The sequence below is a fragment of the Anser cygnoides genome, chromosome 2 (genome assembly GCF_040182565.1).
Source record: "Anser cygnoides isolate HZ-2024a breed goose chromosome 2, Taihu_goose_T2T_genome, whole genome shotgun sequence".
NCBI classification, from domain to species: Eukaryota; Metazoa; Chordata; class Aves; order Anseriformes; family Anatidae; genus Anser; species Anser cygnoides.
The window spans coordinates 36,418,785-36,441,064 of NC_089874.1; the positions used below are offsets into that span (position 1 = coordinate 36,418,785).

Here is a 22,280-nt window from a genome sequence, read left to right on the forward strand (position 1 = left end):
AATAGTGGACTAGAGAATTTATGTCTAGACTCAAGAATATGAGCTCATAATATCTTCAGGAAGCCCAGTGGCTGCAACTGGCTTATAATAGCTTTTATTATTTATTTATTTATTTATTTTTAATAATTCTGGGCTTTTCTGAGTGTTGAGAGATCAGTAGTACAGTTTGGTCAGTGGGCCCTTGGATTGCTTTATCAAGCTGCAGTGATGCCAAGAGCCTTAGAGTGCTGCATGCTGCAGTTAATTCTCTGTTAATTCTTCTCTTTCCTTCTGAAACGCTTATTATCCAAGATCTTGGGACATGGAGTTGTGTGGAAAAACATTCCAATGCTCTGTTCTATGTTGTTTGACATAAACCACTTGTAGGTGTTGTAAGGCCTCCTATTCTGCTGTAACCTGCAGTGTCTTACTCTGGGATCAACTTTGTTTTTGAAGCTGGATGGCCATTTATATACCTGTTAGTAGTTCTGTGGTGGTAAGATGTTCTGCAATAAGCTTAAACTAAAGCTGAAACTACAACAAAAATCCAATATAGGTAAAATGATGATGCCTAAAGATGTGTTTTGAAATGGTAATTGCGCACAGACCTTTATATCCTAGTGAAATATGGATACTATTGTTGGCAAAGAAGGCAAATGGGGAAAATGATACTAGTGCACAAACTTCTGGATATAGCTGATTTTTCTGTTGAATGTTTCTCATCCCTTTACCAATCTTTATTTAAACTTTGAATTAAAAAATGATAAATTCTTTCTCTCCTCTCTTTCACAGGAGGATGCAGGTATTTTAAAAGAACAGCTGAGGAAAGCTGAGGATCAGATTCAGGCTAGCAAACAAGAAGCTGTCCTAATGTCAAAAGAGTTGAGCGATGCAGTAAATGTGAGAGATAAGACAATGGCAGATCTTCACAGTGCACGTCTGGAAAATGAGAAGTTGAAAAAGCAGCTAGCTGATGCTTTAGCTGAACTTAAAAAAATCACAGCTTTGAAAAATGAACAGGTAATTGTTAGTTTTTCTTACTGGAGTTTATATGTATTCACAAAATCTGTCAGTCAGCTTAGTTAACACTGGAGTGTAGAATATGCTTATTTGGGAAATTATTACAAAATAGGACTGCGTTCTGTACTTATATAGACTACTTTGCTTTCTTTAATAAAAAAATGATTTTCAGGGAATAATACTATTTGAACAAAAGGGATAACAGTTTTTATTTTTTAAAAGGAAACTTCAAACACAGTGGAGCAAGAACTGCGTAGAGAAGTTGAAGATCTAAAGCTTCGTCTACAAATGGCTGCTGACCATTACAAGGAAAAATTCAAAGAATGTCAAAAACTTCAAAAACAAGTAAACAAGTTCACAGAACAGGCAGTAAGTAGAACGGAGAAATTGCAATTACTTCTTGCAGCTTTTCAGCAACTGGTTAATTTCTTTTTGAAAAAAAAAAGTTCTTTTAAAAGGGTTAGAACATACACTAAGCAAATGATCTTTTGTTTACTGTTTTCTTCTGTTTAGCCAAACTATTTCTATGGGTATTTTAGATAGCTGTTGAATCCAGGCACAGGATTTGTAGCAATTGGTGCGTATAGAAAGCAAATAATGTTTGGATGAACTTATAAGCATAACTTTGTTTAAGGAAAAAATTTGAAAGTAAAACATGGGAAAATGCATAATTACTACTTTAGTTCAGTCCTACCACCACCTCCAAAAAACAACCAAAAATAGAAAAAGAAACAACAGCCCAAACATGGTGGAAATGGAGAACTTAGAGGAAGACTCTAAGGAAAAGTGGGGAGAATGTTTCTACATTATAGTATACAGTTGTATTCCATATCTATGTTATATTCTGATCGCACTTTTAAGCTTTGTTCAATAAATAAATGAGGATTTTGCAATGATAACATCAGTCTTACGCCACCTAGTAACTGAACGTGTTAGTGAACTTAAAACTGATTTTAATGCAGAGTTCTTCAAAAATCTGTGGAAATCTGTGACCGACTAGCAGAGAGACTTAAATGGGAAAAATGTCAATGCAGGTTGCACAAATGTGATTTCTTAGGAAGAAGTCTATTATTGCCGTGATCTGTAGAACAAACGGGGAAGCTACCCAATTTTGATCCACAATTCACTTTCAGAGTTTGATTCTCATCCAGAAGGTCAATGGTGAATGAGGTGTCATATCATAATGACTGTGGCTTTTCCTTAAAAATGTTCCACATCTTTGTCTATGTTGTAGATCTGATAGAAACACCAAATATTATTACTTTGACTTAGGGCACCAGAAGTCCAGTACTCATTAGTAATACTGACTACATTTTCTAATGAAATGTTAGACTTAAGTTGATGGATTTAAGTGTAACTTATTCTCTAGAGAACAAGAATTTCTAATAATTTGCTTTAAAATTGCTATTTCTAGGAAAAAAAAAGAACTTTATGAAATAAGAGTATAAAAATCATTGTCTGAGACTGTTTCAGTGTTAGTAGAATAAGTTATGTTTACATATTTATTATTTTCTCCTGTTTTCACGAGCAGTTCTTCCTCATCCAGTTTTGGAGGAGGTGATAGTGGAAGAAATATGTTACTTTGTGCTTTGGTTTTCATTTAATAAAATACCAAAACAAAATTTCTTTTCACCAAGAAAATTGCAGGGAGTCAACAGAAACTGACAGATGCATCTAACATTGAGACAGCTACTGCCGTCGTTACAGACAAAAAGTTGTCTGCATCTCCAGGTATCAACAGCTTAAATTTTGTATGTTTGTATCATCCCGAAAGCATTGTCTATGTGAAGTAGTCCTTAATAGTTTTTCTAGTATAAACTAGGTGAAGTTGTTCAGCTTCTTTGAAGTAAAGAAATCTGGTTAGAAATATGAGACTTTATCAAAGAAGCTGATTTTTTTCCAAGTACTAGCATTCATAAGTTATTTTATTGCATCTTTTCACAACAGTTCAGTTAATATTATTAATATTAATGCAAGTAGGACTGAAATAGTAATTTTTCCTTGATAGTTAACAGCTGGTTTAGCCAAGCTAATAAACAGAGTTTGTTTAAGAAAAAAAAATTCCTCCCCAAATTCTCAATTTGTGTACAGTAGCGTGTGAAAATTTTGCAGTCATCAATGAACATTCACGGGAGCATTCTGCTGTAAAATCAAATCCACAGTAAAGTTCTGATTATTTGATGACAAGGTCAAGTGTACAGACTGTTCTCGTGATTTATAGGTAATAGTAGTTTATTAGAAAATTAACTAGGTTATAATTTTTATGAACTATTAAGTTCTTACAAAACTAATCTTCTAAAATAAACATATAAGAGGTTATAACTGAGCCTAGTTTAATATTCAATTTAGATCGATAAATGCCAGTAAACGCTGACTAATTTTGTTGTTGCCTTACAAGGTCACACGTTCTTTCTCTATGTGGAGACTCTAGGGTAATTTCTGGTCAGTTTCATCCTATCTTAATTAAATACAAGTGTTTCCTAAAAAAATAAAATCCCAGTAAGTCTAGTTAAGTGATGGGATGAAGTAGATTGCTGAGGCATTTCATGATTCTGCAGAAGAATAAAATATCTAGAATAATATTGATAAGAAAGTATTCTGGTGTTTACTTTCTTGGGAGCTCGTGGGAGAGGTGACTTTTTCAGATGGATCTGTGCAGTATGTATGTATATAGTTATGTTCATCTGCAGTATGAGAGAGGGTGCTGGACACTGCCTTGCTGATACGACTGCTGATCCTTCAGTATCGTGTGACTACTGATGTGTTTGTCTCTGAATAAGTATTTATTGGATGACATGGAGCACTCTGTTCTTGATGCATTGTCAAGTTTAGCCTATCATCTCTTTGATGCATACTTTATTTATGGAACAAAAAATCAATGGTCATGTTTTTTTCTTCAATGTTCACAGTTAGCCCCATTTCACCTGATGTAGTTTCGGAATTCATGGTAAAGGAGCAAGTACGTGAAATGAATAAAGAAATTGCTGAGAAAACAGAGAAGTATAAGAAATGCAAGCAAATGTTGGCAGTAAGTAAATGGCTGCTTCGGAAAGCTGAACAGAAAGCTCTAGGTGCTAAATCTTAAAACCACAAAGCCTACCCAACTGAGTTGCCTTGCTGCTTATTTGTGTGATACTCCATGCTTAAGGTAGAAATGTTGACATTAGAAAACACTTTTTTATTGAGTCTGCTCTCAATTACCTGTGGTGTTAGGGAGCCCAGATAGAGACCACTCAGGGTAACCCAAATGCAGGAAAAACAAACAAACAAAACTATTACTACTTCTGTGCTCAAGTTTTTGAACACGTTTTCTAACTGTATATTTTAAATGTAATTACTTTAATACATCAAATACAGCATGTTGCTCTAAGCCAGCTGATGTTTGGAACAAGTAGAGCAGTTATTAATCTGATGTGATGTTCAAGTGTAATAATTCCCTCCAAATCTGACTGTCCTGGGTTTTTACATTATTTTGATATCTAGGTGGGTGGGGCTTAGTAGCTGAGGCTCAGTGGTACATAAGTGCACTTACGCTGTTCTCTGAACCAGTGTTGGCACCAGTAAGACCCCTCAAATGTTAATACTTCTCAGTATGAGTTTGATTTTCATGCAACTAGTTTGGATGTACATGTAACGATGGAGTGTTTCATCAGTAGTGGTCATGAAAAATTGACAGCTGTAGAAGCATTTAAGAAATGCCCTCTGGGTGTTGGATTGTTGTCTTGTCCCTTCAGTTGTTTGCTTCTCCTTTGGGGATTAAAAAATAAGACTATTTTATTAACATTATTAAAAAAATTATAACATTATTAAAAAATAACATGTTCTGGCGTCAGAACAGTTAAGAGTTAAGTTTAGAATTAAAAACTGTGATTTTTTTTCTCTACACCAATATATTTTCTTCTCAAATGGTCATAACACATTCCTAAACTGCCATGAACTCAGCTTATCGTCTTGTTTCTCTTACTTATCAGAAGGAGATTACTCTTTTTTAATGTGCTCTCCAGGATGTAATAACTACCATGTAATTCTGCTCACTGCCTTGTCTATAGAGAGCCTTCAGTGGCTTCCACTGGCTGTTTCTTCTGTAGCAGTGCTTGAGTAAAGTCTTGCCTTTGACCTTCTGGATGAAAGATATTCAGGGTGATTGTAAAAGTACCATGGGGAAAGGTTTTGTATTGAAGTGAGACCCTGCAAAGGGTAAGCATGATAACAGTATGGTGTTAGGATTGTGTTTGTACAAAGAAACTCAAAACAGTTAGGAGGAATAGCAGCTTGTTGAAAACTCAAGCAAGAAAAAAAAGTATGTTAAACATCATGTTCACAATTTTCAGTGCTCAAAGCCTTGTAATTGAGTCAGGCTTGCTTTGTTGAAGACTTTTGTAAATGGTAAAAGTTAGTAAAATAGTAATAATGATGTAAATAGTTCTAAAAGCATAGAGTTATTCAGTATCATTGTTTGGAAAAAAATTATAAATGCTTCATGCTGTGCTATGAACCACTGTAGGGTGAAAAGATGAAATGCAGTGTTTATGCTGATGAACTTGCTAAACTGGAGCTGAAGTGGAAAGAACAAGTGAAAATCAATGAGGGTATAAAATTACAGCTGGCGGCAAAGGAGGATCAGTATAAAGTAAGTTATGGATTTTGTTTGTGACAATGAATGGTGTCCTGTCCTTAACTTACATGCTCAGTTCTAATAGTTCGAGTAATAAACAGTTTTAATGGGAAAAAACACTAAATGTACTTTTGCCCTGAATAGAGAATCTGTAGGAACAGCATGTTCTTTTAATGCTTCTTTTAAAGTAAGACAGACCTGCTAAGTAATATACTTACTAAATGGCTATCAGTCTTTTCATATTGTGGATTTAAAGAAACCTTTAAATGACTTTAATCTTGTGTTACAGGAAGAAAAGAGCTAGAGAGTTCTTATTTCTGTTGCTTACAACAATACTAGCAGGAATATCAGTTGGCATATTTGTCTAAAATCTTCATACTGCATGCTATGTTACTAGCGTAGTAACATCTACTGCATTTTATCTGAATTAACGAGAGATTCACTATGAATGATCTATTGTTTTTAGAATGTTTTTGAGAGATTCAATTTAGAGGATCTCAACTATAATCTTGGTATGGTGATGTAACATGCATGCACCAGAAAGTCAAGCATAATGGACAGTTTTCTTACACAGAGCCTCCATCTTTGAGGCTGTGATATTGGTACATATGTTGCGGTGGCTTGTTGGGTAAACAAGAGAAAGATAAATGCAACACATTTCCCCAAGACCAGTTTTTATGCTTGTGCTCAATCTAGTGGTGATTGTTAGTGCAGTAAAGTAGGAATGCTCTATATTGCCCATCTTTACCCATTGCAATGAACAGGATTTAAACAGAATTGTGATTATATTAGTTCTAGTAGGAGCCCTACCTCATTAGAAATTACCACACTTTTTCTTTATAAAATACTGAAATACTCTATGGAGCATTTCAGCACTATGTAGACTGTGGAGTCACAGTGTGATTTTCAACACTTCTTTTAAAGCTCTAATTTCACTTTTATAAAATGCATGACTCTTCCGAATTTATTTAACTTCATTAATTAACAGTGATCAGTTGGCACACATAATTTAATGAAAAAACAGTTTGTTTTTTAACTTCTCAACAGCAGGAGTAATAAATAATTGGTTCCAGAACTGAAAGTATTTTGGCTGCAATTCAAAACTTCTTATTCAGGAGGGTGCAAGGAGGGGAGGAAAAAATGAGCTTTTTGTCCCCGTCAGTCTGTTGAACTCTGCTAAGGGAGGAAATTTCAGAATTAAAAAAAGACGACCAACCAACCAAACAAAAACAAACAAAAACACAAAAAAGATATTTAACTCTACGAAGTATTGCATTTATATGCCAGATAATTAGGTGGAAAGGTGGTTTTCAAAGTAAACCAGGATCCAAATAAAACAGCACTTTGTAGAGAAAGGTTATTTAAATAATAATTTGGAAACAAGGAGGAAAAGCTTTTTGTAATATGTCAGTTGCATCTGTCTTCTCCCTGATCACCCAACAGGGCCATGTGGTGGATGTTTGTGAAACAAATGTAGTGTCTTTGAGGTGGGAGGGCGGTTTGGTTTTCTCAGTTCTGTTGTGGGACATGAGATGGAGAGAAGTGAAAGGAAGAAATCACTGAAGCACTTGCTGGCAAATTCCTTAGAAATAGTGTGATGAAGCTTGCAAACCTGCAGCTGTTTCTGGAGAGCTGTGTCCCTCTTTGCCTTTAGCAACACTGGTGTTCCTCTTGTTTTTTTTACCTGGGATTTCATCATTCCTTATGGGTTTTCTGAAAACTGACAGGAGAAGGCTGGTACAATGTCCTGCTGTTACCCCACAAACTTACGGAGAATGTACGGATTATCTGTAGTAGTACTAGGTGTTTCACGTGAATATAGTAGACAAGTTCTTTTTCCATCTGAAAGATGAACTGAAGTAATTGAATGCATTGTTTTCACAACATAATATGCAGGGAAATAGTGTCTATTCAGTAATATAAGAACTGTAAACTGAATCGGATTTTCATATAGGTTCAGCTGGCGGAAAAAGAGAGACGAATAAAGGAACTGGCATCACAGCTGGAACTCTTTACCAGTGAGAAGGTATTGTCATTACTGCTGTTAAATATTGTAAACTGGCAGCTGTGGGGCTCTTTGATTTGAGGAATTGCAGTTTACTTTTAAGTGATAATTTGCTTACAGTTCAAAGGTACTTTTCCATATTTTAATCTTTTGCCAAAATGCATTAGCATTTTAAACTGCAAGTTCTGATAATAACACTAAAAAGAAAAAACAAACCACAGAATACAAATTTCCAAAAACTGACTCAACCTTTGAAAATAGTTGTTACTGTTCTGTAATAGTGTTCTAGAACACATTTTCTACATATACTCTAACAAAAGCATTAGTGCCAGAAGTTTTCATTCATTCTGTCTAGAATAATACTCCATCTAGGATCTAAAATAATTATTTCTGTTTGCAGAATATGCTGTAAGTTAATAATTTCAGATTGCAGTTAGCTCTGCGTTTTACCAGATGTTTGGATTTCTATCACTTTTTTCTTTCTCCTCAGTAGCGTCCCTGCTTTTCAGCAGGTTTTCAGTGAACTTCAAGCCTCCTTCCTGTTTTACTCCTTGGTATCCCTTACTGAAAGAGGTTCAGCCCTTTTGTGGCTAGAGGTTGATGTCTGCTGAGTGCATGTGCTTCCTGGCCAAACAGAAAAGATAATTATTGACTTCATGCTTCAGCTGCTCTCTCCTCTTAACAGAGCATAAAGTTGGAAGAATTTCATTTCTTTGTGAGAGACTCTGATATTTTCAGGAGTTACTGGCTGACAGGCAGCATGATAAGTAAACCCTATTCCCTTTGAAATCTTGGTGTAAGATGTCAATATTACATACCTAGCCTGACAGTTTATTTTTTCCATCACTGCTTAGGGTTATTTTTGCTTTTATCTAGTTGTGGCCTATAACTGGAGATGTACATGTTTCATCAGTAAAATCTCTAGCTTTTTCATGATGTGTGCATACAACCAAGTCCGTTAGACATCTGCAGTTCTCTTTGTTGACCACTTGTAATAATAAGAGCAGCTTGACATATGTAGCAGCAGTGACTTCGGTAAACTACAACTGAAAATAAATATCTTTATCAGAGAAGAAGGATAAACAAGCAGTACTCTGCTTTTTAACTATATGATAGAAAGTGGGATGCTACTTTCAAGTGCTCTCTGCCTAATCAAATTCATTACCATTACTGTTAAATCAGACAAGTGCATTCTGAAATATTAATGCTAATGTGCTACTGCTGGAAGTACCTCTTAGGTATTATATGGCAATTAATCAAAACGGTGTTTTTGTGAAAAGTGAAGCAATAAAATTAGTTCACATTCAGATAGTACTGCATGATGTTGTGGAAAAGTTATGATTGTTCAGATTACTTAAATGCATCCTGTGAGAAAAAATCAAGTATGAACGGATACGTGTTAAACATAGGAATTTGCACACTGATAAATTGAAATTGAACTAATTTCAGATTAAGATACTGTTTTGTAAAATTCTAGAATCTCAAGTAGTTGGTATTTAAATTCTCTTTGTTTAAACAATGATGTAATTTTAATACAGCTTTCATATTTTTCTAATTCAAAAGAAAACACAATAAAAGCTAAGTTTTAATTAATCTAGTTTAGCTGGAGGGAGTAATTTTAAACACCACACATAAGAAGGAGAGCAACTGTAATAATAATGTATGGAACTTATAAAACCTTGGAACTTTGTCTACCAAATTTATAGATATTTACATTACAAAGAAGAATCAAAGTGCCTTGCTAGACTGGAACCATGATTTAAAAGGTTAAGCACAGTATAGTAAACAGCTTTTCAATTTATGCTCCATTATCAGTGTTTGTTTATAAATGTCACCAAACATAGCATGCTAAAAATGTTCATTTGCTGTCTCTTCAAGCCTATAAAATTACTTGGTTTCTATTTTATTTACATACTTACTGCCTTTGATTTTTAATCGGTCTCTACCCTAGCTGTCCAACTTCTGGCTAAGACTATTTTACAGCACCTTTTTACAATCACTTTGATCTACACTCCATTTTAATCATACGTGATGCTAAAATTAAAGTATTAATGCCATTGCTTCTCATTCTAAACTGCTTCCATATTGCAGGAGAAATTGATTTTAAAAAGGAAGGTCTTAATTTCACTGATAATTAATTGTTCCTGCTTTGTATTGAGTAAAGATTAATTATTTAGATTTTACATGCTCACTAAAATTTTAAGACGTAATCCTAACCATTTAACCCTAACCATTTCAATCATATATTGAATTTAGTCTATAAATCTAAAGTAACATTAGCTTTGTTTTATATTGTATCAACAGGAGGATATTTTACTTGAAGGGTGTTATGCAGAAAATCTGCTGTCCTGTATTAGGATGTTTTCTAAAAGAACATAAAAAGTAATTAAAGTATTGAGTTTACAGCCAGCATGTGGAAAAAAAAGAGATAATTTTCTGGAAGCTGACTTACTATTTGTAGATAACACTTCTATTTGAAAAAGACTTTGTTGTTGCTGTTGGAGTCCAAGCCCTCAATGTGTGAAACCTGATAGTACGTAGAATCGTGGAGTGGTTTGTGTTGGAAGGGACCTTAAAAATCACCTGGTTCCAGCCCCCCTGCCATGGGCAGGGACACCTCCCACCAGACCAGGTTGCCCAAAGCCCCATCCAGCCTGGCCTCGAACACTCACAGGGATGGGGCATCCACAGCTTCTCTGGGCAACCTGTGCCAGTGCCTGATGTAAATGTGTAGTTTCCATCTTTTTTCATTTGAGTATTTCCTGTTTTAAGAGTAGTTACTGAAAGCTGATGTTGCATTTTTGGACTCTAGAGTTTGGGCTGATGCTTACCTGTTTGTTGTTAAGAAAAACATTTTGGGTGGTTCCTTTTAATAACTTGAGACATTTTACTTCTCGTGTAGTTAAGTAAGTATTCTAGGTCTTGGTTTTAGGTTTAAATTGAAGGCCTTCTGGGGAAAAGACACATTTCTGGGCTAGAGGTTTTTGTTAACATTACATTAGCACATGTTAAACAAGAACCCAAAAGAAAATGCTAACCAGAAAGGAAAAAAAATGATCAGGAAACCTCTGTCTTAAAAACATTTATTATTATTTTTATTCTTGTATCTCAGAAATTTTTGCCTGGCTCTGAACTGTAAATGACATTTTTCCTTTGGAGTTTGTGACATGACCTCTTTGCAGAACCCATTTTATTAAATGGCAGGAAAAGAAAAAGACTTTTCTTTGGATGAATTATAGATGAGGCCCTGGCCATGCTTAAGTCACTTTAATTTCTGTCTTTTAATGTATATATTGGCTTAGAGTTTTGATGGTATGTAAGTTATTTAAATCCTTTAGTAGCTCGTAATAATTACTGTCTGTATGGCTTATATGCAACAATTCAGGATTTTACGTATATGGATATCCTGAAGAGTTCTGCTTGAGCTTTTCTGGAAAATTTAATTGCCTTTCTGATACAAATAATTAAATAAAGCAGGCTCTTGGAGCCCCTGAATGAATTCAGCAATTTAATATTTTGGATGAAAACATTGAATTTTGGAAGTAAGATACACGTTTACTTTTGTTAAACTGCAAGTTCGCACATATTAAAATAGTTGAGGAAAACGATTTTCACTTTAAGTTTACAAAATAAATGTAAGGAGGGATAAGCATGGATGAGTTAGAACTTTGCTCATTAAACCTTTAGAGTGCAAGTTATTTTTCACAGGAAGTGTAATAACTTTGAAATCTATGTATAAAAATATACAACTTCCCATTGAGAAGCCGCTCATTTGAAATTACGTAGTAATATTAGTGCAGTTTTGTTCTGTATGATGCTTAAAAATATAAATATTGTACTTTAAATAACTAACCTGATCTGGATTATCTTTGTGAAAGCTAGCAATAATTTCTATTTGTTAATATAAACAAGAATTACCAAACTCGAGTAATAGGTTTTACTTCCTAGAATCAATCGTCTGAAAAATTTCTCTGAATTTTATCAAAGGTAGAGAATTAGTTATCAGTCTAATAGAGCTGGTGTTGAACATACATTCATATATAAATATATATGTGTATATATATGTATGTATGCCATAGAATCATTAAGGTCGGAAAAGACCTCCAAGATCATCTGGTCCAACCACCAATATTAACCACTAAACCATGTCCCTAAGTGCCACATCCAGTCTTTCCTTGAACACCCTCATTCTTGTTTCACTGATTTTTCTTCATTTTGTAAGATGCAGATACTTCTTGAGAAACGTGGCAGTTGAGTTTATGCAATTTGAATTAACTGACAACAAAACAGAAGAATTCTTTAAAATATCTTCTTTGTGTTTTTTTTTTTTGCTTTGTTCTAATAGCGTATCTGACTCTAGATCAAGATGAAAGGAGCGTGTGAAGATTAGTAGATATGTTTTTAAAAACATATCTAAATATTTCATAAAAATTTAAAACTTTTGCTGTGACTCCATGGAGTAATTACATTTTAAACTGTATTATTTAGGAACTTGGCAGGACACCAGGAAATCAAGCTGGAAGGATGATGGAAGGACAGATTTCACAGCCAACATTACATTTTCGCAACCCATACTCAGAGGAAAACGGACCAGTTCCTGCAGTGACAAGTAGATTGCCAGTATTGCAATATGGGAACCCTTATGCAATTCAGGAAAGAAGAGGTAAGTAAAGGGGTGTGTGTATTTTTTTTCCCCATATATAATTTCTCCCTTACTGTTTCAAAAACATTGTTTCATTCAGTGCAGCTTAAGTACCAACCATCTGTATACTGACGTACTGTTTCTGTATTGGTTACTGAATATCATTAAGTACCTTTATTTTATTGATGAGAATCAATAAGGGAAACAAAATTTTAGAGACACCTTTAGAAAAAAAATGTCTCTTCTGTCTTTTATCTTATCAAAGCCAAAAATGTTTGAAGGCCCTGATTTTAAATGTAAGGTAGCACATCTTTAATCTCAAAATACTACTGAACAAAGATGAACTAATTAATTTTTCTTCAGATGGAGCAGATGGCGCCTTTAATCCTGATGAGATCCAAAGACCACCTGTTAGAACTTCCTTTTGGGAACTGGAAGATGATGTAGTGTGTAGTCAGCCTTCACGCAATCTTAGTCGGCCTGATGGTTTAGAAGATCCTGAGGACAGCAATGTAAGTTAACCTTTTATATTATCTTCATTTTTCCTTGATGATATATTTACTACTGAGTATTCAAGTGTTGCACATCGGTTTTCAGTATCTAAGAAGCCTGATCCTATTGTTTTGTAAATATGGATTTTTAATTTTTTTTAATCACTTCCTAATTTGTATGTGGAAACTAGGTTGTATCAGAACAAATGAAAACTTAAAGGATTCTGGTACCAGTATTTTCAGTTAGATGCTGAAAGAAAATTTCTGTAATATTAGATATTTTATCCCTATATATTAATCTCTTTTTCTGTCTTTTATGAATCTGTATTTATTAAATTCCATTTTGATTTTTTTTCTGTTAAGCATCTATTTGGAAGAGCCGCTAATTGACTGTTATCTAAAAGTGGTGAAACCGAAAGTGACAGATTCTCACCGAGTTCTTTTTTGTATGTTTTAAGTGGAAACTGGTTAGCTTTTCTTTCTAATACAGTTAACTTTCACATTCTACTATAAGATATACTTTTAGAAAATTGGCTTCTGTAATGAACTGGACCATATGTCTTCATTTGAACAGGAACAGGCTTATTATTCTTTTTTATTCCAAGAACCCTTGCACCTTCAAAAATATTAAACAAGAAATACTTTTCTGCAATGTATTGTGCTCTTTGCAAGTACAGTGGTATCATGACCTGTTTCTCATTTAGTCTAGTTTGCCACATTTAATTGCTATTAACCTTTGCAGAAGCTGATCAGTGTTCAGACAGGCATGATTTTAGCCCTGGTGCTCAGCACCTATAATGGAGAAAAATGTATTTCTCCCTCCTACCTTTTGCCCCCAGTGTCCATTACTGTGAATAATTAGAAAAACTGTCAGTACTTCTGCAGCCTGTTTAAGATCTAGAATGTGAGCTTAATGCTGTTGCCCACCTTTACTTCACATTTTGCATATTTAAACTGATCATTCTTGACGTAGATACTACATATGACAAGCTCTTCTTTTCTTTAGTCATCTGCTTCAGTTTAATTAGCAGGGTGTTCTTTCTGATCTATGTGCTTTGCCCTCTTGCAAACCCAAGAGAAACAGTGCTAGAGTCTTGTGCTCATTTGCTGACACAGCTTAGATTTTTGTAATGAGATGGAATATAACAGGCTTAAATAAAGTTCAACTTGTGAAAAGGTGCCTTTAAATCAAGTAATTTATATCTTTATTTTTTTTACTTTCAAATGATAATCAGTTACTTTCTCATCCCAAAAATAGACTATATGTGTAGACTGTACAAATTGACATTGAAATGAGTAGTTGCAAAAATCTTTCTAGAGAGATCTAGTAATATGCTAAAGATAAAGTAGTTCTAATGCAAACCTTAAGTAATGTGGGAGAATTTCCATATACATAGGTAACTTTTGCAGAAATGACAGGCTCTGCCTCACGAAGAATCACAGAACGGCCGATATAGGAAGGGATCTCTGGAGAACATGTACTTCAACCCCCTGGCGAGCAGGATCACGTAGAGCATGTTGTGCAGGATGGCATCCAGGCGAGTTTGGAATATCTCCAGAGGAGACTCCACAACCTCTCTGGGCAACCTGTGTCAGTGCTCTGTCACCCTCACAGTGAAGAAGTGCCCTCTCATATTGAGCTGGAACTTCCTGTGCTGCAGTTTGTGCCCATTGCCTCTTGTCCTGGGCACCGCTGAAAAGAGCTTGGCCCCATCCTCTTGACACCCTCCCCTCAAATATTTGTACACATCAATAAAATCCCCTCTCAGACTTCCCCAAGCTCAGCAGGCCTAGCTCTTTCCAGGTGTGGCCTCACCAGGGCTGAACAGAAGGGGAGGATCACCTCCCTCAACATGCTGGCAGCACTTTTCCTAATGCTCCCCAGGATACCATTGGCCTTCTCAGCCACAAGGGCACATTGCTGACTCAAATCAGCAAATACAAATATACACATATGAAAATTACTGTTTGTTTTACTGTTTTTCAAAATAAGCTGTATAAAATGTAATTATGTGCATTTTAAAACCAAAAAGATACAGAGCTCTTTGTTGGCAGAAGGTTCCCTCCAAGAAGAAAAACACTGGTAGTCTTGGTGCTGTGTTTTAAGTATTACCATTGTATGGACTGGTCGTCTTCCTCTCCACGTTCCTATCACTGCATCTTATGTTAGGTTAAGAGCTTGAGGGTACTGTCACTTTCACCACAGTATGGATGTTTTGGTGGTATCTTATGTACAGTGATGAAAATGCCTACAATATTTATCTAATCTAAGATGAGGTATCTTCTGGGCCCTGGGACTACGATACATTTGAGAATGAAGTAGAGGCTGTACACACACAACTAAAATATGCAGATTTGACTAAAATTGACTTCTTCAGTCTGTAAGGCGAGGGGGTGGGAGTGCATGCACGCGTGTTTAAGAAAAGCTTTGCTATTTGCTTCTCCAGAATGGGGAAGAACAGGAACAGCACCTCGTTTTCTTTGAGGTATCCATCTAACCTAAGGAATAGTTCAGCAAACTGAGGCAGTCTAGCATGTCACACTCACCTGCTGTAGTTGCTGCTTTCATTTCTGTGCAGTTGAGTAACTTCACAAGCTTTGTTAATCTGGATGGCAGAGGAGAAATTCTGAACGCTTCCCCACACAGTGTTTTCTGACAAGAGATTAGGTAGAATCGCTCCTCTGCAACTGTAGTACCTAGGGCCAGTTAAACAGTGATTTCTGAGAGGGATAAGCTGCTCTGTGTTAATCATGCCAGATAAGCACACATGTGGTGTTGATTTTGTGTAGAAAATTTGACTTGCCACAAGTTCCTGCCATCATCCGCTCAGCACTGACTTTCCATTTGCTCATGCTCTTGTAACTGAACAAAATGTAATCATTTGGAGCAAGTCACTTCTAGAAGCAGGTATGTATGGGAGAGATCCATAAACAAAAATATATTTTTAATAATAAAGTGAGTTTTAGAAATATAGACCTGATTACGGTTGGCAGTAAGCCCAGAATAACTGTCCTGAGACTCTTAAAGAATGTTGTGAGTCACAGGGAAAGTGTGGAGTGTAACATTTGGCAACTGACAGCCAGGTGAGGATATTTCTTGAGATGAATCCACAATGGTCTTTCTTTTAGCCAAATAACATTAAAAAAAAACCAAAAACAAACAAAAAAAAAACACGACCACTTTCATCAGCCTGATCTTACTTCCTAGAGGTGCCAGATAGTGTCCTTTTCTACAGGATAACAGACACAAAAGGAGTAGCTGGCATCCAGATAGCCATGTATCTCTTGGCTGCTTGCAGAGGGGTATAGAGAGACCGTAAAGTGTTCGAGTAGTGCTCATAGGGAGCTGAGTCACCAAAAGAACATGTGTGCAGCCTTCTCTCTGGTTACCTGTGCAGTACGGAGGTGGGGTGGCTGCTCCTTGTTTAAAGCTTAAGATGGTGTCACTTTGTGGATGGTCGTGTGTGAACGCTCTCTGCAACCTGGAGACCGGGATGGGTCAAGTCTGGGGGCTTTGTTCAGTGTCACACGGCTCTGTTGCTAATTTCCCTTTGGCAATCTTGGAACCGATTACGTGAGCTTTAGATTGTAATCAGTGAAGCAGTAGGTCTTGCCTGAGACAGAGTTGGTTAGTTTTTGGTAAAATTAGGTGAGCCCGAATGACTTCGATGGCTCAGTTGTGGGGACTTGAAAGTAATCTGATGCCCGTGCTTGGAATACAGCACAGGCATGGCCACTGAGGGCTGGCTTCCCCGTGGTTATTGCCAAACTCTTTCTGTAAAGCAGCTTCACTGGCCTTCCCGCTTCAGCTTTGGGGTTTTCAGGGGATAGTTGGTTTTAATATGGGAGAGTGGCCAGTTTTAAAATGCTACACGGTGCTTTCCAACCTGACGTCCTTTATAGGAATGAAGAACGCGTCACGGGTTTTACTAACTGGAAGAAACCGGGCCCTCAGCGACTGTGAACCTGTAAGAGCTGTCCTCCCTTCATATAGTTCTCACTTTTATGGGGTGCACTTCGGGAGTTTTGTCTATCTATCTGAAATGCTAGAAATAGATAGATAGCTGTCTGAATCCAGTAAAATGGGGCATTTTCCTGATTTTTCTCCAAGTTACCTCTAGGGGAATGTCTGAGACTTTTTAGTTATTGTTCATTGTGTATTTCTCAGCATAAGTTGTGATTAGAATAGCTGTGAAATACTGCCAGGCAGTGATGAAGGCCTGTATTAGAGCCCAATATTAACTTCTAGATAAGGAACTCTCTCCTAGTGATGTATTTGTTGTCCAAACAGAAGACAGTTACTGTTATGTTACCAGTTATCGTCAGTTCCTAGTGTACCATTCCTTAATTATACGGTGATCTCTGTGATATATACTGTGAGGGATGCTCAGGATAGATCTGCTTTCTTCTTTTTTTGGGTTAAGCATAACTTAGTTAAGACATAGTTTTAACATAATTAAGAACTGCTCTTCCTATATATACTTACTTGGCCAAGAGCAAAAGTACGGTGAGGAGACAGACTCTCCATATCTTAAGAGACCACACTTCCCATGTTTAATGCGGCCATTCCTCCATGGTGCACGGGTCAGAAGCTATGGGCAGGAGGTCACAGTATGATTTTTATCATTAATTGAACTGGTTCATGAGAAATTACATCCTTGGGACGCACAAAACGATGTTACTCTGACATGGGAAAAGCCTTTTGGAAACTGTTAATAATTCAAACCTGCTTTTGCTGAAGGCAGTGCCTGCAAGGCACTAGCCACTCACTGTATTTTTGTATTTGAGTAATGCACGCCTAAAGACTTAGATATTCTCTTTGGCAATAGGGAAAATATGATTTTTGTGGTAGCGTAACCTTCATGTGGAAAGTGAATTACTTCAGGAATGATCAGTCCTGAATGCTGTTACAGGTGGGCATCCAGGTGAGCAGTTTCTTTCAGGTCCATGTAAAGACCTGTTCTAAAAGTCGTTTTTTTGTTGTATCCATTGGTAATTTTGAATGGGAGAGGAGACCCATCTGCATCACATCAGTCACATAATTACAGTTAATGCCCTCATACCTAGTCGATATTTGGTATTGGTAAATCCTGACTACTCACTCAAATAGCTGAATAGTTAATAACCCTTCATAGAACGAATAGCCTGTGCACTCGTCATTGGGTCTGCTCATCTGTCCTACGCAAAGGTTACCCCAAGGCCTTGAGGCTGAAGGAGCCCTTTCACCACAAGAGCACCTTGTCCACCCTGCCATTTCTAGCCGAGTGTTAATAAGTAAGTGCTGACCAAAAATGCCTCGTGGTCAAGAAACAACCGAGTGACAAACAGTAAAGGATTATAAGCAAGTCTTTTCTAAAGGACTTAAGTGTTAATTGAGCCTGTATTTGTAGTGAAACTATTTTTTCCCCAAGAAAGATGCAGATTTATTTTCTCAGGTAAGTCCTGGTGAACTTACAAGTCTGGTATTCAACAAATTTGTCATGTTTTTGGCACCATATAAGCTGTAGCATTGTAGTACGAGAGTACTTTAAATAGTTTCTCTTCTTTAATACATACATCCTACCTCTTCCGTGACAAAAGGAACAAATAGTATTTTAAAACCCATATGCCCTTTTTACTGCAGGTGCAAAGCAAGCAAGTTAGACAGGAAAATATGTCTGTTGCTAGCATCTGTCACAGCAAGCCCCACTAGCTGCTTAATGGAAATGTTAAATGGTTGAAGCTAAACAGCTGTTGTCAGGAGAAGAAAAATATTGAGGGAATCTTCCCATCCTGCCCTATTTCCATTAACTCTTCATAAGGACAAAGTACGCTAGCCTAAAAGTGAAATATGTTTGAATATACTTGTTAGCTACCTGTATGAAACATATTGCATGTTATATATGCTCCCTTGCACATCTGTTTTTGAAGACCAGCTAAATAAGCCATAATTCTGGCATGTGCCGTGTATTTGAAATGAGAAGGAAAATTATTTAGGAGTTGGAGTTCCAAAAATCTTGCAGAATGTACCTATTTTCCCACCTTGAGAGTAATAGGTTTGTGCTGTGTTATCATAGAACAGAACCACGATGCTGTAGACTAGTTTGGTGCTGCATAACGAATTGACTTAAAAACACAGTTCTCGTTTTCTTCCCCCTCCTTCAATTGATTTTCCTGTTGTTGCTGTTTTCTTCCCCTAAATGTGTTTGCTTAAATCACTGTGCTTGTTTAAATTGAGATTCCTAAAAATACTGTCACAGATTTAAAAAAAAAAATAAAAAAAAAAAAAAAAAATTGTGGCCCTTTGCATGTCAGAAAGGAAGTTTTCAGAATCAGTCCCTGTAGGTATGCTTCATTTTTCTGCTTAAGAGTTTCCCATTACTGTTACAATCGGATTTCTTCTCTTGTGAGCGGCGAGGAGCAGTGCTCACATTCTCCAGAGGCTGACCTGCCTTCCTCACTTGATGGGGGCTCCAAGGTAAACCTGAGAGTCCTCAGCCTCACCATCCTCATCAGCGCTCGCTGCGGCTCCTCACGTGCTGTTGGTGGTGGTGCCGGGAGCACAGCTGACAGGGCTGATGGGGGAAGCAGCCCAACAGGGCAATTCAGCTGACGCGCCTGAGTGCGGCGTGCAGCGCGGGGCATGCTTGGCTGCTGATGGCAGCCTAGGCAGATCGCTCAAAACTGACTGTTGGGAGGCAAACACGTGCAGCAGCATCTCTCTCTCTATCTATCGATATTTCTTTTTTCTGTTACTGTAATTTAAAATTGACAGATTTTAAGAACCTGACTTGATGTCTATTGTGTAGATTTCATTTTTTAATTTTGGCTCTCGGTAGAAGGCTCTTACAGTTTGTAGTGCGGTGCCCTGTACTTGGTTTAACACAGGTTTTTCTGTTCTGACGGAGCCCCCAGGCAGTAACAGTGAGGTGACCTGCATTTCCGTAGTTACTCTATCAGTAGGAGCTTTCTAGTAGTCCTGGCACAGATTTCTGTTACATGGACATGGTCAAAAAGCAGTCTGTGTAGCTTTTCATGTTCATTAACCACATCTCCCTTTTGTACACCGAAGTAAAACTCGTCCTGCAGAGATTATAACGTGAAAGGTTAAGTTTCAGCCACGGTTTTACTTGATAGCAAAAAGATGTATTGAGAGTGGGGAAAATAGCTGCCTCTTATTTAAAATACCGCTGTTTTTTTAACAGGACGATGACAACACCGTACCTTCTGCTCCCAATCCTCCCAGCCTTCTTTTGCATGAACGTGGAACAGGTTTTTGCTTTGATTCCAGGTAAATGTTTATCTTTTATTGCTCCTTAATGGGATGGATCGGCTTCTATATCACTGGAGTCCTTTACTCAAGTTGGGGGAGAGGGGATGGAAAAGGAAGGCGAAATACTATTAAGCATTTTCAATTGATGTTTGGTTTACAATTAACTATCAGAATTTGCTGTTACACAGGGCAGACTATTTGTTGTACCTTACTTTGACTGAATGTCAAATGTCGTTTGGTGAATGAATGAATAACTTTTGTTTTCTTTCTCCCTCTTTCCAACCTAATTTTGAACCTAAGTTTAGAGCTTTTATAAAGTGTTATGTTTGCTAAGAGCAAGCATTTATGAGCAGAGAGAGTGGTTTCCCATGAAACCGCTTGGCCATTAAGACATTCAATAGATTTGTATTCAGTGGAGGTTGGAATTATGTCAAAATGATGTAACTTTTTAAACGCCAAGTTATTTTGGAATCCCTGTTTAAAAATTACATTAACCGTATTGAAGGCTTTCGGCTAAGACATTTTAATTAACTGTATGATACATACTCAGATACCAAGTCTGCTCAAATTTAAATTAGTAGTAGAGCAGCAGCAGGAGCCTACCTCTATATTTTGTTTGGCAATAACAGATTAAATAACTTTCCTTCTTTTTTTATTCTTTATCTCCACCTCCTCGTGAAGCTTTGATGTGCACAAGAAATGCCCTCTTTGCGATGTGATGTTTCCACCTAACTACGATCAGAGCAAGTTTGAGGAGCATGTGGAAAGTCACTGGAAGGTGTGCCCCATGTGCAGCGAGCAGTTCCCGCCTGACTACGACCAGCAGGGCTTTGAGAGGCATGTCCAGACGCACTTTGATCAGAATGTTTTAAATTTTGATTAAATCTTTTGTTTGCAGTGTAGCTTAAAAAGAAACAACTTTGAGTAGTCCACCTATGGAAAAACAAACCACAAAACCGACAGCACAGCTTTTCTTTAACAGTGCAGATTTCTGATTAAAAGCTAGTGTACTCTAACGGGAGCCATGATAAATCCTGGCTGTAAGCTGCTATTTGAGTTATCTTCTCTCTCTACCTAACATTATACTAAAAAAAAAAAAAAACAACAAAAAAAAGACCTTGTTGTGTATGTAGCTATTTATTTCCCTATTTAGTAGAATTTGGAATTTGTAAGGACGCAGGAACGACAGCCTCAGAACAAAGGAGACCAGCTTTGTGATGCTCTTCAGCTGTATAAAACAACATCAAAGCACCTATGGTTTATCTTGACTGTGAGAACTGAGGTGTGATTAAAACGTAATAAACAGATGTTTCTCCTAGCAAATTTGGGTAGTCTCTTTTCAGTAACAGTTAAACCAGAAAGTTGCATAATTTACATAATTTACCCAATGAAACTATAGTTTTCTAGTACATTTCTGAAATGTAGATGCACGTACTGTGAGATTACATGCCTGCAACAAAGGTAATGGCAAATACTTCAGTTTTACATATGCAGTGTTTGCCTTAAGGAATAATGTTAAATGAATTACGTTATACTTTAAGGCAGAATTTTTGAGTTGAAAGGAACTGTTGTGCTTAAATGCCTAGAAATTAATTGTTTAAAAAGTCATTGCCATTATGTTGCAATTGCATTCAGTAGAAAATATTGTTATATTTTCACAACAGTGAATTGTGTTCATTTTTGCTTAGGGCTTTTAAAACCTTCTGCATTTTAACTTTATGTATTTCTTTCCAGTAAGTAAAAACATGTGTGTATATCTAAACATTTTATATTTACCTAACTGTATTAAGTAAATTGCTTTCCACTTGTTGTACAGTAGTCTTGTTACATTAAAAGCAGAATTATTCATGGAGTCAGCGGTCCTTTTTTTCCCCACTGCTTATTTATTTTGAAATAAAATGAGCAGAGTTTAGGCTTTACATAATTGCAGTAAATGATGTTTCAGTTTTGTATGACAAAGTAAATGCTGCTCACATCTATTTATGTGCCTTGTTTTAGGGAGACTTGGGGATTTAGGGTTTGAGTAACTTCTGTTGTGTGCAACGCTTACTTGTGAACATATGCAATATCCTGTTCGGTGCAGGGTTTATTAAAAGCTGCATGACACAGATAGACTGCAGGGCACTGAGCAGCAGCTACTACAGCAGTCTGCTGCATTCCAGTTTACGTCTTACATTTTTTTTAAACTCCAAAACTCCTGTCAGTAGACAGTCCAAGGTAAGGCATGGAAGTACTGAAATGATATTTTAGCAATTTTTTAGTAACTCAGTACTGTA

At 36.7% G+C, this 22,280-nt stretch overlaps 1 protein-coding gene across 4 annotated transcripts in view; it reads left to right on the forward strand.

The window, feature by feature from the left end:
* TAX1BP1 (Tax1 binding protein 1) overlaps positions 1 to 21,856 on the forward strand; it is a 57,127-nt gene extending 35,271 nt beyond the window's left edge. For 3 of the 4 annotated variants that reach the window (XM_048070224.2, XM_048070226.2, XM_048070225.2), the window contains 10 exons: positions 772 to 999; positions 1,222 to 1,368; positions 2,637 to 2,730; positions 3,909 to 4,027; positions 5,504 to 5,629; positions 7,569 to 7,640; positions 12,108 to 12,282; positions 12,625 to 12,773; positions 19,937 to 20,022; positions 20,686 to 21,856. In XM_048070224.2, the coding sequence (XP_047926181.1) occupies positions 772 to 999; positions 1,222 to 1,368; positions 2,637 to 2,730; positions 3,909 to 4,027; positions 5,504 to 5,629; positions 7,569 to 7,640; positions 12,108 to 12,282; positions 12,625 to 12,773; positions 19,937 to 20,022; positions 20,686 to 20,887 (1,398 nt within the window). In that variant the 3' untranslated portion in view covers positions 20,888 to 21,856. The remainder of the gene's footprint in view (positions 1 to 771; positions 1,000 to 1,221; positions 1,369 to 2,636; positions 2,731 to 3,908; positions 4,028 to 5,503; positions 5,630 to 7,568; positions 7,641 to 12,107; positions 12,283 to 12,624; positions 12,774 to 19,936; positions 20,023 to 20,685) is intronic. The other variant, XM_048070227.2, reaches the window with a different exon arrangement.
* Positions 21,857 to 22,280: the final 424 nt, after the last annotated feature.